General features: G+C 41.8%; 1 protein-coding gene across 1 annotated transcript in view; it reads right to left on the minus strand.

Annotated features, from left to right (window-relative positions):
* The window catches only part of hectd2 (HECT domain containing 2), a 75,342-nt gene that overhangs the window by 15,982 nt on the left and 44,406 nt on the right, over positions 1-14,954 (minus strand). The window contains exons 15-19 of the mRNA XM_049600373.1: positions 13,922-13,986; positions 13,499-13,592; positions 10,504-10,578; positions 4,981-5,068; positions 2,338-2,444 (exon numbers count right to left, since the gene is read on the minus strand). Of these exons, the coding sequence (XP_049456330.1) occupies positions 2,338-2,444; positions 4,981-5,068; positions 10,504-10,578; positions 13,499-13,592; positions 13,922-13,986 (429 nt within the window). The remainder of the gene's footprint in view (positions 1-2,337; positions 2,445-4,980; positions 5,069-10,503; positions 10,579-13,498; positions 13,593-13,921; positions 13,987-14,954) is intronic.

Here is a 14,954-nt window from a genome sequence, read left to right on the forward strand (position 1 = left end):
GTCCTACATTCCAGCACTTCCATGTGCTTCTGTTGAAAGACTACACCATGACGTCAGAGGAACATTTTAGACATGTCTCTCAGCAGTGAGAACATAGCAGCAGCTAGTTTGGATGTATGTTGTGAATTTCTCTGCGGTGTCTACTTGGGTCCCTCAGGGGTCTTTGAGCCTCTTCGGGGTCCCCAGAGTTCAACTCGCAACAACATGATCAAATCTGACACAGCAGCTGTTTATCAGGGAGAACTAACATTTAACTAAGGAGGAAAGCAAACAGAATTCACCATCTGAACTCTATTTCTGATGGAGGAGGTGAAGGAAAGATTCAAAGTTCAGTTCGCTGGGGCATCGGTGGCTTAGTGGTAGAGCAGGCGCTCCATGTACAAGGCTGTTGCCGCAGCGGCCCGGGTTCGACTCCAGCCTGTGGCCCTTTGCTGCATGTCACTCCCTCCCTCTCCCCCTTTCACACTTGTCTGTCCTGTCAAATAAAGGCTAAAGAAATGCCCCAAAAAATATGTTCAAAAAGTTCAGTTCGCTGATTCGCTCTCTGATCCAGGGGTCGTGTTAACCAGATATTCTCGGTCACTGACCGTTTTTTTACAACAATGACCGGAAAATCTGAAGGCCGTCGGTCATTTTGACCAGTTGCAATTACCGCCCCTGCCCACTTGGCGGCGGAGTGCACAGTCAGTGGTTTAAGTGGCTGCCGTTTTCACACTGCAGAGAAAAAGTCATTCATCTGCTTCATGTAGCGTTGTTGACATAACGGCCTGGACCAGAGATATTGGATAAAGGAGATACCCCACCGTAGGCTTGTCCAATGTTAAGAAAATGGTTACTCTTCCTGTCTCCTAAGTGGGTGTGGTTAACTCTCCCTCCAATCAGAGCTGTTCTCCCCCTGCTTCCTTTGGGAATGAAAATACGTTCTTCCTATTATTGCAGGGCTGGGGTTATCTGTACCCTTTGACCCTCCCCTGCTGGCAGGCCTTGCTATAGGCGCTAATATTTTCTTGCTCAACGACAGCTACACCCCCCCCCCCAACCCCACTGGATATTCTTTCCAATCTGGCCACTTTCCTCTGGTTGTAACTGTTACACCAGTGTTGTGAATATTAGTGAAATATTAGGGTCCATGTAAACGCACCTTGTGACCGGTGAACGATTTCACTGTGACAAACGTGTCAAAGGTTCCTGGAAATTTCTATTCATAGATTATCTTGAAACAAGCCCGAGTAAGGTTACTGGATGAGTGGGCAGCTGTGGTTCAGTTCGCTAGAAAGAAAGTTGGTTGATGTGATATCTCTTTTTTTCCCTTCAAAAACCATCTGATATTGAGTCGGCTGAGTCATATCCGCTCTGAGTGAGCAGGTGTGCAATGATGTGTGATCATCTTCAACTGATAACATTCTCAGACTCAGTAATCATAGGAAATTCAATATTTTTACTGACACAACAACACTGTTTAAGAGAGGAGTGATGAAATCTGATGATCTGTAAACCATCTGAGCAAGTAAAGGAGTGAACATCAAATCCTCTTGAGTACCTAGCCTCACAGTCTATAAACACCTCTATGCATTTTTACCAGAACTCAACCAAGACTGGATTTCTGAGGCTAATACCATCCATCCATTTTCTAACCGCTTATCCTCTTGAGGGTCGCAGCTATCCCAGCTGACATTGGGCGAGAGGCAGGGTACACCCTGGACAGGTTGCCAGACTATCACAGGGCTGACAGATAGAGACAGACAACCATCACACTCACATTCACACCTACAGACAATTTAGAGTCACCAATTGATCTGCATGTCTTTGGACTGTGGGAGGAAGCTGGAGCACCTGGAGAAAACCCACGCTGACACAGGGAGAACATGCAAACTCTGCACAGAAGGGCTCCCACACCCGGGATCGAACCAGAAACCCTCTTGCTGTGAGGCGACAGTGCTAATCACCACACCACCGTGCCGCCAGGCTAATACCAGTAATTCAGAATTGAAAAAATCCAGTTAAGCTTGCCTGATATTGTGTCTAATATAATTAATGAGCAAGCTTGTTTTGCCATGTTACATGTATTGTTTGTGATGTTGTCCTGGATGGAGCTTACTGCTAACTGTATATCAGTGAATTAGCTTACTTATTGTCAGGAGGTGTCAGCGAGTGCATACCACTGACCTACTGTAAAATGGTCGCAGCCTTCAGCAAACTATGTTTGAAGAGACACTGCAAACAGTGTTTACCTTTAATACCCAGAAACTGGAAGGACTGACTAATGGAAAGTTTCCTTGTAATATTTGTGCAAAAAACAACCAAGTCCTGACTGTTTCATTAACCCTTTGGACTCACCATGAGCGCATCAGAGGCACACACACTGTGGAAGCCGTGGTAGAAGGCAGCAAACTGCTTATAAATGGATTTATTCAGCAGGAAGTCGACGTAGAGCTGGACGTACTCTGTGGAGACAGAAGGAACACAATGGTGTGATTTTTACATATGTTCCATTACAAACTTTTACCCGTTCACCCCGCAGCCTCGACTCTTCCACTGAACACACAGAGGGATGTGGCAGAGCGCTGGACCTGGACGGCAATAAGAGCCGCTCGATGGAAAATGAGGTGTAATAAGTGAAGTCAAGCTGACGTCCTCGGCTCCACTTCATCCTCTTAAAAAAAACAAAGAAGCTTTTGAACCGAGCCAGTTTTCTGTGTCGCTGCTCTCGTGAAGTCAAACAGCACATGAGGAGGATTTAAACAGTCACTGGATTATAGACTTTACACACAGTGCCATGGTTTTCTGACCAGTGCAGTGCTGTACTGATGGTAAAACATAAAGAGCACCTTGCATTGTGAAATGAAACAGTGGGTTTTTTTTGGTTAAAATAATAAACAACTGATGACCTTGACAACCAGTGGTCGTCAAGCTGTTATTGAGCATTGTCAAGCGATGCACCGGAACCAAAGAGGAGTAATAACAACAGTAGCAAGCGCTAGAGACAAGACAGACGCTGCTATTGGGGTTAATCTAAATCAACGTCTTATCAATATCGCAGAAATCGTAGGTTGTTTTACTTGTTGTTTTGTTGTTGTTGTTTTACTCTGCTCCACTCTTACGGCCTTTGCACACTGAGTCCATTTTTTCGGATGCCTTTTTTTAATCCGTCATCTGCACAGAAATCTTGCAGAGTGATACTGATGCATTTGATTGTTTTATTCATTGCGAAAATTCGAAATCCGTGACAAATGAAAAGACACATTTACCTATCTGGCCGTCACCACTCCTTCTCTGTCTTTCATTTGGCACCGCAGCTGCATGAAGGGGCGGAGCTGTCCTCCCTCTCTGTCTCCACATTCTGTGTGTGGTCCACATCCTCCTCCTCTTCATCATCATCCACATAAATATCACTATCTGACCTGCTGAATGTAGCTATCTGAGTAATGAACTGATTGTGTGCACCCTGCTCCTCTGCCTTGTTGCAGCTGTGTCCCACCGCCACATTTTCTTCACTGATTCTTGGTCAAACGACTCCAAAGGTTCTGTTCCTAAAATTTTAATGACGGATGGAAGTTTCGGACTCAGTGTTCGAACAAGATTGACGCATTCATTTTTAAATGTGCGACAAATTAGGACAAAAAAACAGACTCAGTGTGCAAAGGCCTTTAAACTCCTGGCAAAACATGCGTGTGAGCGTGGCTACACATCAGTGTGGACTTACAATGACGCTAGATTTAGGGAGATACCTTAATCTGTTGTGATTGGTTAGGAAAATGGAAACCCCCTCCCCCACAGAAATCTGTTAGAGTGGACGCAAATCAGTTGGTAATTCTGTCTGATATTAGTCACTGGCACTCGGCTTGTGGTGCTCAAAGGGCCAAAAAAAAAAAAAAAACCCATTTGAAAAACTCAACAGAAATACAGAAATTTTCCAGAAATCATGACCTTGTTACTCAATTTAATCCACAGACCTTGTTGTGAGCAGTTTCATAGGAACTATTTTCCTTCCAGCGAACTACACCCACCAATGAATCACCGGGCAGAAGGAAGTGTGCATCTATTCATGGATGAGAGGCTCGTGCTCATGACAGAGCGAGATGTAATTGTACTGGCGTCCTCCTGAGCTGAGCTGTAATGTTAGCTGGCTTAGTGATGCTTGGTGAGCTAGCAGCAGATGTACAAAGATGTACGCTACATGAAACTGCTCACAACAAGGTTTGTGGATTATCTTGAGTCACTGGGTCATGATTTCTGGAAAGAGACATCGCAAAATATTTCCTTGGCGCTTTGAGCACCATGGGCTGAGTGCCACCTAGTTCCATTATATTAGAGCGAGAGGACAGACATCTTGACGTGTGGTAACTTCAGCACTTGGCATCTCACTCCAAAGCAATCTAGATTGATAAATAGCACCACAGATAAGAGTTTCCAATGTAAATACACCAGCTGTGCCCAGAGGTTCGCATCAGTGACGGAGAGGGTGGCTGCTGCTGTCATGACCATGCAAGGGCATAATTTCTACAAGGGAAGGACCTTTTAACATTCCTTTTTTCCCTCTCATGTTTACAGTTTCAGACTAATTTTCTGCAGAAGAATATGTCAGAGGTAAGAGGCGACTGTAACCCAGACAGGCCCCAGCTCATGTTCCTCACTGTGAGTTTGAACTTCTAGAAGATATAAAGTTTCCTAACATAAAATGAACCACTGCAGCCATTCGTACTGAGACGTGGGTATTTTAAACATCAAGGAGACACGTGAAACTGGTACCGCATATAGCTGGGAGTAGTACTTGGTGGCGGTGTGAATGCTGGTATTGCATTGTGTAGCATTTCATTCTGAATTTAATGTTTGCATTCCAGCCTGAGCACTCAGCAGGATGCAGGTTCATGCAGGTATGGCGGTGGTGTGTGTGCCAGTGAGCACGTTTGATAAACTCCTGAATCAGTCATGGATAAAGTCATGAAACACTCACTGTTGTGACTCTGAGTGTGGACTCACCCTTCCTGTTCTGCTTAGTGACGGGAATTTTGTCTCCTCCGGGCTTCAGGTTGTGGGATTTCACCACGCCCATCTCCTCCTGGAACACCTGGATCACACACAGAGGTATTATCTCAAAGGAAAATGGTGGCCTACTTTCCAACACAGAACAACTTGTCATTTTAACACTTTGGTTTTTGTAGGATTATAAATGTAGGGTTAAATTTAATATCCTACTGTGCTATTATTAACGTAGGGTTAAACAAACAAGCTTTAGGTGAGCTCTAGCTTTATATTAAGCGTAAAGACAGCATTGTTATCAACCAGGGAGTAAGCATATTCCCCAAAATGTGTGTCAACATCTCATATGTGGTGCATAAATACAAGTTGGGGTTATGGCTGGAATTAGGTTTAGGTTAGGAGGCTATAGGGATTGAAATATGTCAGTGGGGGCTTTTGCAAGCGCTGCAGTACAAGCTAATATGTGTGCGAAAAATAGAGGTGTATAAATACAGTGCGAGAGACACAAATGGATGTACAAACACACAGAATAAACTGGGGAGACACAGCGAGAGTGAGACCCAGTGTGCTGTGGGTCAGTGGGTTTATCTGTGCCACAGTGGTGCGACTGTGACCAGCCTATAGCCCACAGTCAGCTCACACTGTGGGTTAAAATAACACCTCCGCTCAGCTCTTGCATAATGTTTCTTCTCACATATGTTCCGCCTTCATATATAACCTCAGCTGCACCATAAAGTGTTCCACTGTATCTGGTTACTACGCCCCGCAGCAGAGAACAGTCTGGTCTGACAGGCCTCTACGTAACATACTTATGTCATGTAAGGGAAAGCGCAGTGTGAGGGGCATGGTGATGTTGCAGATGATTACTATGGACTACAATGGCTGGATTTGGGGCAGCTTTTATGACATGTAAACCAATGTGCAACTCCTTTGTGTTGTTTGCAGTAAAAGTATAGAGAGCTCCACCACGGCAACATGTGTGCTCTTGCAATGTTTAAGATCCAATGTGTAAGATTAAGGGGGTTTAGATGAATCTAGTGGTGAGGATTGCACATTGCAACCAGCTGAAGCTTCTTCTAGAATTCCTTCACTGATAATCGTTCAGGAGGTTTTTACCAGGAGCTGAATTATCCACAGAGGTCTCTTCCTCTCCAAAATTAACACACCAGGTGATTTAAACTGGTAAAAAACACTGAATTAACCAGTTTCATGTTGCAAACTGTCACTCTGACACCAGTGTTCACCTATTTTCTCTGATAACTTAAGATCCAGATGCTCAGGAGGTTTTTACTGGGAGCTGAACTATCTGCAGTGGTCTCTTCCTCCTGAATAAAGACGTTAAATGTTAAAAAAAAAAAGTGTTTTTCTGACGCTACTCATTGCTAAGGGGTTGCTAACTATGAATAGCAATGCTAAAAAAAAAAAGTGAATGGCCCAATCTAGAGCCAAAGTTTGGTTTGTCTATTCTGGGCTACTGTAGAAATATGACGGTGCAACATGGCGATCTCCATAGACGAGGACACACTTCCTATGTAGATATAAACGGCTCATTCTAAGGTAACGAAAACACATTGATTCTTTTTTTTTTTTCCGGTGATTATCCACTGAATAAAACATACTTATTATATGAGTTCCATTTCTGCCAATATATCCCCCAAAACCCTACACACTGCACCTTTACAGTTACAGTAGGTAAGTTTTTTAAAGCAGAACTTTTTGTCATATTTCCTGAAACTGTCACGATATTCTGACATTAGCACATGAGACAGATAATCTGTAAAAAATACGGTTCCTCTGGCTCCTCGTAGAGCTTCTAATGGCAGGAATCCTCTGTGTTTTTCACAGATAATCTGTGGCACGTACTACAGACTGCTGAAGGCATGACATGTATTTGTAGGCCAAATCGAAAGTTAACATCGGCCTGGTTCCCTCAACAAAAAGCCGAAGGGATTTTTCCATTGTTAGCAACTGTCTTTTTAAAGTGACATAAAGGCTTCAGAATACCAAGTGGGGTGTTTGTGAGAGTCTCTTAAGCTTGTGTTAACCACAGAGCTTATTTTAGGCATTTAACCAAAAATGTGGTCAAAAAACCAATGACCTCAAGAAGAGGGAAGTGAGAGTGAACTCATTCCTGCTTTTAAATTTTTATAAAAGTTGCCCACTGTAGCTTTAATGAAAGTGAAAAATAATTTGTGTTAACCGCCCCTTGATTTGGATCCATTCTCAAATTGTACAGGTTCTTCCTCGGCCTGTGTTGCACCCTTCTACTGAATTATATGAACATCTGTCCAGTAGTTTGTCTCAGTAAACCTGCTGAAAAACAGACAAACAAACAAACTGACCCAAAAAACACAACCCCCTTAGTAGAGGAGATAAGCTGATACTTAAGTGTGTGGGAGGATGCCGCCATAATAACAGCACTGGCAGATAACAATCATGTGTATTTAGTTCTAGGAAGGTAGGTAAACATTCCTGTCTGACACTGATAATCAGTACAGATATCTAACCCGGAAGACCACCATGTTTGGAGCAGTCTGCAGTGCTTCTCTAAGGGCATGTAGTGTTATCCTCCCCTCATCACGGTAAGTATCATGGCTCACTGAAGTTTGAGTTCAGTTAAGGTGAAAGTATAAAGATGGTCTGCACAGATCGAACTCCACTTGTTAAAAATAAACACAGTTGTTTACAGACACCGAGCAGCTATAATCAGTAGGCCATCATCAGAAGGTCTCCATTCATTACCGTCAAAAGAAAACATGAACAAAGCTTCTATTTAGTTCACATTTAGTCATCCATTTTCCCTAAAGGAAAATACTTAGGACTGGTAATGTTTAAATGTTTTCAATTGCAGTAAGGAAACATGCCTTTATGATACATTTATATGAGAACTATTAACTTGTTTTTCTACTAAATGATTTTGAAGCTGTTGCCATAACACACGCAGCCATGCAACACTTTGCTTACATAAAAGTAAAAGTCTAAAATTGGCAAAATTATGCTTAAAATCAGGAACTATCTGACCAGTACAACAGAGAATTAGGTCCATACATAAGGAAAAACAAATGAGAGGAGAACGATTTATTTTTTTTATTATTTATTTTCAATTTTATTTATTACTATTATTATTATTATTGTTATTTTTTTTTTTATTTCTATTCATTTTTTTGCTGTGAGAGATATAAGTCAAAATTTCATTAGTCAGCTTTCAATCACAGGAGGAAGGGGATTTTTTTTGGCCTTTCAAAAATAAAGTCAAAATGTTGAGAATAAACTTGACATGAGCTAGAGAGCCATAAAAAAGATCCACAGGCTGAGGTCAATGCAACAATAGTCTATTTATTTAAGACATCTGTGGACAAAATGGTGCTCAAAGTGAATGATTATGTTTCAGTCCTTGACTATCATCACTGCTCCTCGTCGTCGTCGTCATTCCTCTCTTGGAATTTCACAGCACCCCTGGGTCTTTTAGCACATAAACACAGTGCAGTAACAAGTGTTGGGACTTTAAAGAGATTGTGCCAAAAATTGCGTCCGTTTGGAGGAAGAAACCACATAAACTTAAAAGGACATTGTCTAACATTTTCAGTTGTTTATTGGTAAAAATCGATTCATAAATATGTCATCACTGGTGTACTATTACCTCCACCAATAATCTGACTTATTCTCGTAAAAGGAGAATTTTGGATTTGTTTGTACAGTGTGCAGGTAAGTCGTCTGGGGGGTTCCATAACGTTTCGCCTTCTTGAAAATACATCCGTCAGCGAGGGACATACAGCCCTGCCTTCTGCACTTTCGTTGACAGCCAGGCCAGCGCTGTGTGACTGAGAAGCTGAAAGAGAGGAGCAAGAGGCGCTTCGCTACTACCCTGGCACTACTGCTGCATAACAAAGTCCCACTCTTTGAGCGTAACGCAGGATCATGCATAATGCAGCATCACAGGAGACGGAATCCTCGGCGCCAAGAAAGCACTGTTAGCGGTGCAGTGATGCGAGGAGGGGGATGAGGTGTGTGAGGTTGAGCCACTTGTCAGTTGTCAAAAGACAAGACGTGATTGGTTTATTTCGATTTACACCCGCCCCAACAGTCCTACATTGTAAACACAGCCAGCATGGTGAGCAGGGGGTTTGTCTGCTATATATATGATTTCAACGTTAGATGGGAGAAATTCCTACACACTGTGGATTTAAAAAAAAAAGAAAAAGCTGGTAAAGGACAAATGCAAAGGTATCGATGGCTACACCTGAGTGCAATACAGAGATGATGTGTTGTATTGCAAGCAGGACTACAATGGTGTGAGATTTTAATGGTAAAATAACCCTCTCAGAAAATATCCCAGTTTCATAGTATCATGGTATTACTGTAATATTATTTTCAGTAACAACAACCCTTAAAGGAATGAAAATGGAAGGTTTATTTTGGTTGAACAAATGTTTTATTACTATAACTGAAAATTGAAACCTTTTTTTTAATGGAATTTTGTATAAAAAGTCTCCACTTTGAAAATAACTACAGTACAAGGGAGATTCTCTGTCCAGTTGCTTTTTTTTCTTCTTCGATATCGTAGATAAGCAAATGTGCATCAGCTTTTATATCACAGTTTACCTTAAAACTGGTAAATCACTGCAACCCTAATCGCAAGACAGAATTTGATGGATTGGAAGAGTTGACTTTATTCTTTATATTTTGACTTTTTTCTCAAAATGCCAAAAAAAAAAAATAAATAAATAAATACATTTGTGCCTGACACTTGAAGTTAAAGTTAAACTTCGTTCTGCTTCATTCTTCCCTTTATGCCTTCTCCTAATACTTCCCATAGCTTCATAGCTCCATGACTATAACAACAAAATTAGTAATCTGCCCAGACATTCAATGCCTGCTCCAAGTACAAACAGTTTTTTATTCTATGGGTGGTACATTAATACATTTTGATACCCCACTAAAACCTTGTTGCTTTAAATTACTTTGTTTAAATATGTGTAATAATTGGAACTGCTCATGCCTACTGAAACTCTACATTTAGTTAAATAAATCTGCAGTGTGACATCAGTGAGTCTTTCATAGATTGCCCTCTGGTCTCAAATTAACGTTATTAAAATCACACTGCGGTGACAGCAGTCACAGCTGTCTGTCAGCATCGTCAGTCCTGCCGAGACACTGTAGTCATGACATCTGTAATGTGTGTGTGCGTGCCTTGACTCTTAACAGAGTCCCTTGAAGAGTTTTATATGAGCTCAGGTTTTTCTCACATCATTAACAACAGTGATAATAAAATAAAAATAAAAACTTGGCAACTAAGTAATGATTTGCAAACTTTAAACTTGACGAGATGACAACGAAAAAGAGTCAATTCCTTCTTAGCTTTCTTAATGTAAGTGACATATTTTGGCTGTTTTTGTAGGCTACTTTTATGCTGTAAAAGCGATTAAAAATAGACATAACAAATAAGTTTCTTCTGCTGTTGTTAGATTCAACTAACCTGTGCATCATGAACTTCCTACCCAAGTTTTAAGTGCATCTCTATACCTGGAAGGTGAGGTAGAAGTCGTCCTCTACGTTTCCCTCGTAGCTCAGCAGCTCTCCCAAACCATGAGCCAGCTCCTGCCGACACACACAAGAGTTCATGATCAGGAAACATCTTTTGGAACAACAGCAGACAGTAATGGAACAAAGAGCTCACTGGCTCGGCCCCAAATCAACTGAGAGAATCAGAATCAGACAAGCGATTCCTCTTAAACAGAGAAAAGCGTGCCACATTTTCAGTTGACAAGAAAGGTATCTAATGAGGAAAACAGCTTTCAGACCAATGAAGAGCTGAAAAGATTCTCATCTTCCACTTCATGTTAGGTATGAAAAAGCTCTTCAATCAAATGCTCTTCAGACAGAATACCAATTTAAGAAGATAAGCGACAAGCTGTCTCAGATGCTGCAGTGTGGCCTGAGGTCTGGCGACAATTCACTGGTTAAATCACTGTTTCAAATCATATGAACATGTCAGGCTGCACTCGTTTGTACAGCTTCATTTATTTATTGAACAACTTTTAATATTTTTCTTGCCCGTGGTCACCACTGTTACGAAGTTGACACCGGCTGCAGAGCTCATATCTAATATCCTGCTGTTACGCAACCACGGGGCTCGTTTTAGCTTCCTGCTGCGTGTATCACTGTGTGTGTCTATGCGTACGTTTCCCGGTGAGATCCAGAGTGTCGACCTTCACTGCGAGGAAGGTTGTGGATGTGACACACCTTGAGCATCGGGTAACATTGAGCGAATGTCAAGAGAAAGTTGCGGATTGTTGCTGCACAGTACTGGTGAATCATTTCATCAGTCACACAGTGTGTCTCTGTTGCAAAGTGAGGACAAAGAGTGAGCACAGTATTTTCACTAAGCTGCAGACTACAAGTGTTGCCCCCCTGCAGCAGGTGTGTATAGGTTAATGCCTTGCTCAGAAAAAAAGAATCTCAGTCTTAGTTAACAGCTGCATCTACAACATGGTCAGAAAATTCAATTACTCAAACATACTCAAACTTTGCCGTAGATTGTTCAGCTGCATGTTTTGCTCTACCGTCAGATCACAATGCAAAAAAACCCAATGTGAGTACAATGTGTACAACTGTGATGCATACACTGGCACGCCTGAGTGTAATTACAAGTGTGTGTGTGTGTGTGTGTGTGTGTGTGTGTGTGTGTATATGGTCAGGACTGAAATTTTTACAGGGGTGTGTGTGAGAGACACACAGAGAGAGGGAAACACAAGGAAGTGAGTCGTAGAGGTTGAATACGCTTCACATCTGGGAACACTCAACAAGTGAAACAAAACTTTCTAACTCTTTGTTACATCATCAGCGTGTTATATGTTACCTAAACAAATACTCTCAACTATTATTCAGACAGTGAGTGTGCATGGCTGGAGGCGAGTACACTGTTGTACAAAATGTGGTTATACAAATATTAAAAACATTATATGTTACATTTGTATAGAGCATGGTGAACGTTGGAGCAGAAGACAAACTAAATGTCAGGGTTTGACTTAAAGTTCACGCAGCTGAACCTATTCTCTGGTGGGAGCTCATCTTCACTCTGACGGCAACACATGAGGTTAAATTTAGACTCTACAAAGACGCTGCTTAGAGGGATTAGCAGGGTGAGGGTGAGCAAAGAGAGATGAAATGTTTAACACTAGCACCCTCTAGTGACAAAACAGCAAAGTGCAAGTGTAAGCTTGCCAGAGGTGAATTAAAAAAACAAGCTTTTTAGTTTAAAGCATTGATCTTTAACACAACTCAGACTGAATATGTCATTTTCTTAGTACTGCAGCTTGGAGTGACTGCAGCCTGGCACAAAACACACAGACATCTTCAATCATAAATCGATTAATCATAAAACAGTGGAATTTCAGCGGGGAGGCCAAGCTGCAGGAAGCGAGCGAAGGCTATGATGTCACATACGCAACCTCCTCCTGTGTACTCTTGAGTCTTTCTAATTAAAAATCTTATATCTCAACAGTTTTACCACAAAGTATGACTTTCTTGACCTTAAAATTTATGCTTTAAATTCATTAACAACATATTAGATTCCATGTCACAACTCAAACAGGAACAAAAGATAATATTGCTCTCTTCATTCACTGCCATTCATATTTTTTCCGATCTAAGGTCCCATGAGCTCTACCGGAAGGGGCGTGACTTCAGCACTCTATAGCAGCAGCATTATGCTGCATTCTATTGGTAGCTGGAACCGGGATTGATACGGTTTCCGGTCCGGAAAGGTACAAAAGAACACCCGTTCTACCTGGAGGTCTCGTCATCAAACTCGAGCAAGGTCCAGGTAGACCGAGTCGGTAGAATTGATGTCACGACGAAGATGGCTGCGCACATTGTGAATGGTAAACAAAGTTATTTGTCCTCAATTTGTCCTCGTATATGCTGTTTAATTAAGCGTGTGTGTTGTAAAAATCATACAAGTACTTTGCAATGGCATTTCTATTTCCACTGTTGATTTTTGTTGGAAAAAAAGTCTGTGCAAGCCCATTGTAGCCTAAAGTCGTTTGAACCAGCAAAGTCTCCGTTGCTCAGCAACCATGCAAACAAAACCAAACTTACGGCATGCCGCCATGTTTTCTGTTGCAATGAAACGCTTTCAGATCAGACGTGTCATATGGTCATATAAATCCGACAAGGAATGACCGGCCTGGATTGCCAAACGAATGCGGCATTAATCATTTAGCTGTGGTGCAGGGCTGCTGTTAAATGCTTGCAATGCCTTTATTGATAGGACAGCTCAGATAGATGGGAAATGTAGGAGAGAGAGGGGTGCTGACATGCAACAAAGGGCTGCAGGCTGGAGTTGAACCGCGGCCGCTGCAGAGGACTCGGCCAATACGGAGCACACACTCTACCAAGTGAGCTAGAGGCCGCCCCCTTAGTCTCACTTTATGGTTGTATCTCATCATGCTGTCATTTTAACACGCAGTCTAGCATTCAAACCAGTAACATTCAGTATTAAGCTACAGACACATACCGGCATGATCTGCTGCAGGTCGTCCAGGGTGGCGTTTGCCATGCCGATAAGGGCATTTTGGTCACATGGTACAGTAGGTGGAGTGAGGAGCTTCCTGTAAAAGTGGACACACATTCAGGGTACAAAAAAACAAAACAAACTAAATAACTAGTTACACTACACTCTCCCAAAACATTCCTCGTGGGGTTGGATCAGAAAGCATAAAGGAAAGATTTCTACAACAGCTATAATCTGCTGCTTCCTGTGCAGAGGCCTGTATGGAAGCTCTTAATGTGTTGATGTGGTGATTAGAGGTGACACAGCTTTCACAGCCTCAGAGAAGGCAGCATGGTTAACAGCAACATTTGTCATCTAAGTGGATGTCTGAAAAACCTGAGCTGATGCTTGTTCTACTCCATCAGCCCAACGCACACACACACCTACCTGTAACAGTAGAGAGGGAAGTGGATGTCCAGAGCGATGCTGTTGTAAACTGCTAAGCCCATCAGCTGAGAACACAGCAGGTTAAGGAGGAAGTAACTATTGACAGAGCAAACACACGCTGATACACACAGTAGATGTAAATATATTTATTACCAGGGCAATGATGCGTCATGTTCTTTACTCTGTTTGCATTTACTCTACCGTTAAGTATCTGTGTCGAGACATCAGCATAAACATACAGTGAGCGTCTGCAGGTAAACATCACAAAATCATTACCACCTGACTTTTCAGACGTTAAATTATAGTAAACAAACAAAACATCGGGAGTCTGTCGTGGCCTCCAGCAGCCTCATAAACTAACCTACATTTCATGAGCTCAGGTTTTTACTACAAGTCTGTTTCATGATGTCACATAGTAGCAGCCCGACTCAGTCTCATCTCGATCCGGCTGTTCTCATGAACTGTTTGTATGTTCTCCTACAAATAGTAATGAACCAAAATATCCCAAAATACCAAAATAATCTTTAATCATTAAAATAAATCATTAAAATAAAATAATAATAATTTAAAAAAAGGTCACATATTACTGCCCAGTACAGCAGTAGACTCATTTACCTTAGATTATCATCCCATTTTATTATAATATGGAATATTAAAGGTTATGTGTGTAAAATTCAGAGCATTAATATAGCAACAAACCACTATTGGTTTTGTATTGCACCCTGAGCAGAGACTGAAGTCACGCTACCTCTGTGTGTTGTAATCTGAGCTTCTCTGTGGTTTGTTGTGGTAAGCCGGTCTGGCTGTGTGTACATACACTGCTCAAAAAAATGAAGGGAACACTTAATGGTCACAGTGTAACACTAAGTCAGTTAAACTTCAGGGATATCAATCTGTCCACTTAGGAAGCACAAGTGATTGTGAATTCAGATGCTTTGGCGCAAATGAAAGTGACAACAGGTGCAATGGAGAGGCAAAAGCAAGACAACCCCCAAAAAGGGAATGGTTTTACATGTGGTGGCCACAGACAGTT

Source organism: Epinephelus fuscoguttatus, linkage group LG16, assembly GCF_011397635.1.
Source record: "Epinephelus fuscoguttatus linkage group LG16, E.fuscoguttatus.final_Chr_v1".
Classification (NCBI taxonomy): Eukaryota; Metazoa; Chordata; class Actinopteri; order Perciformes; family Serranidae; genus Epinephelus; species Epinephelus fuscoguttatus.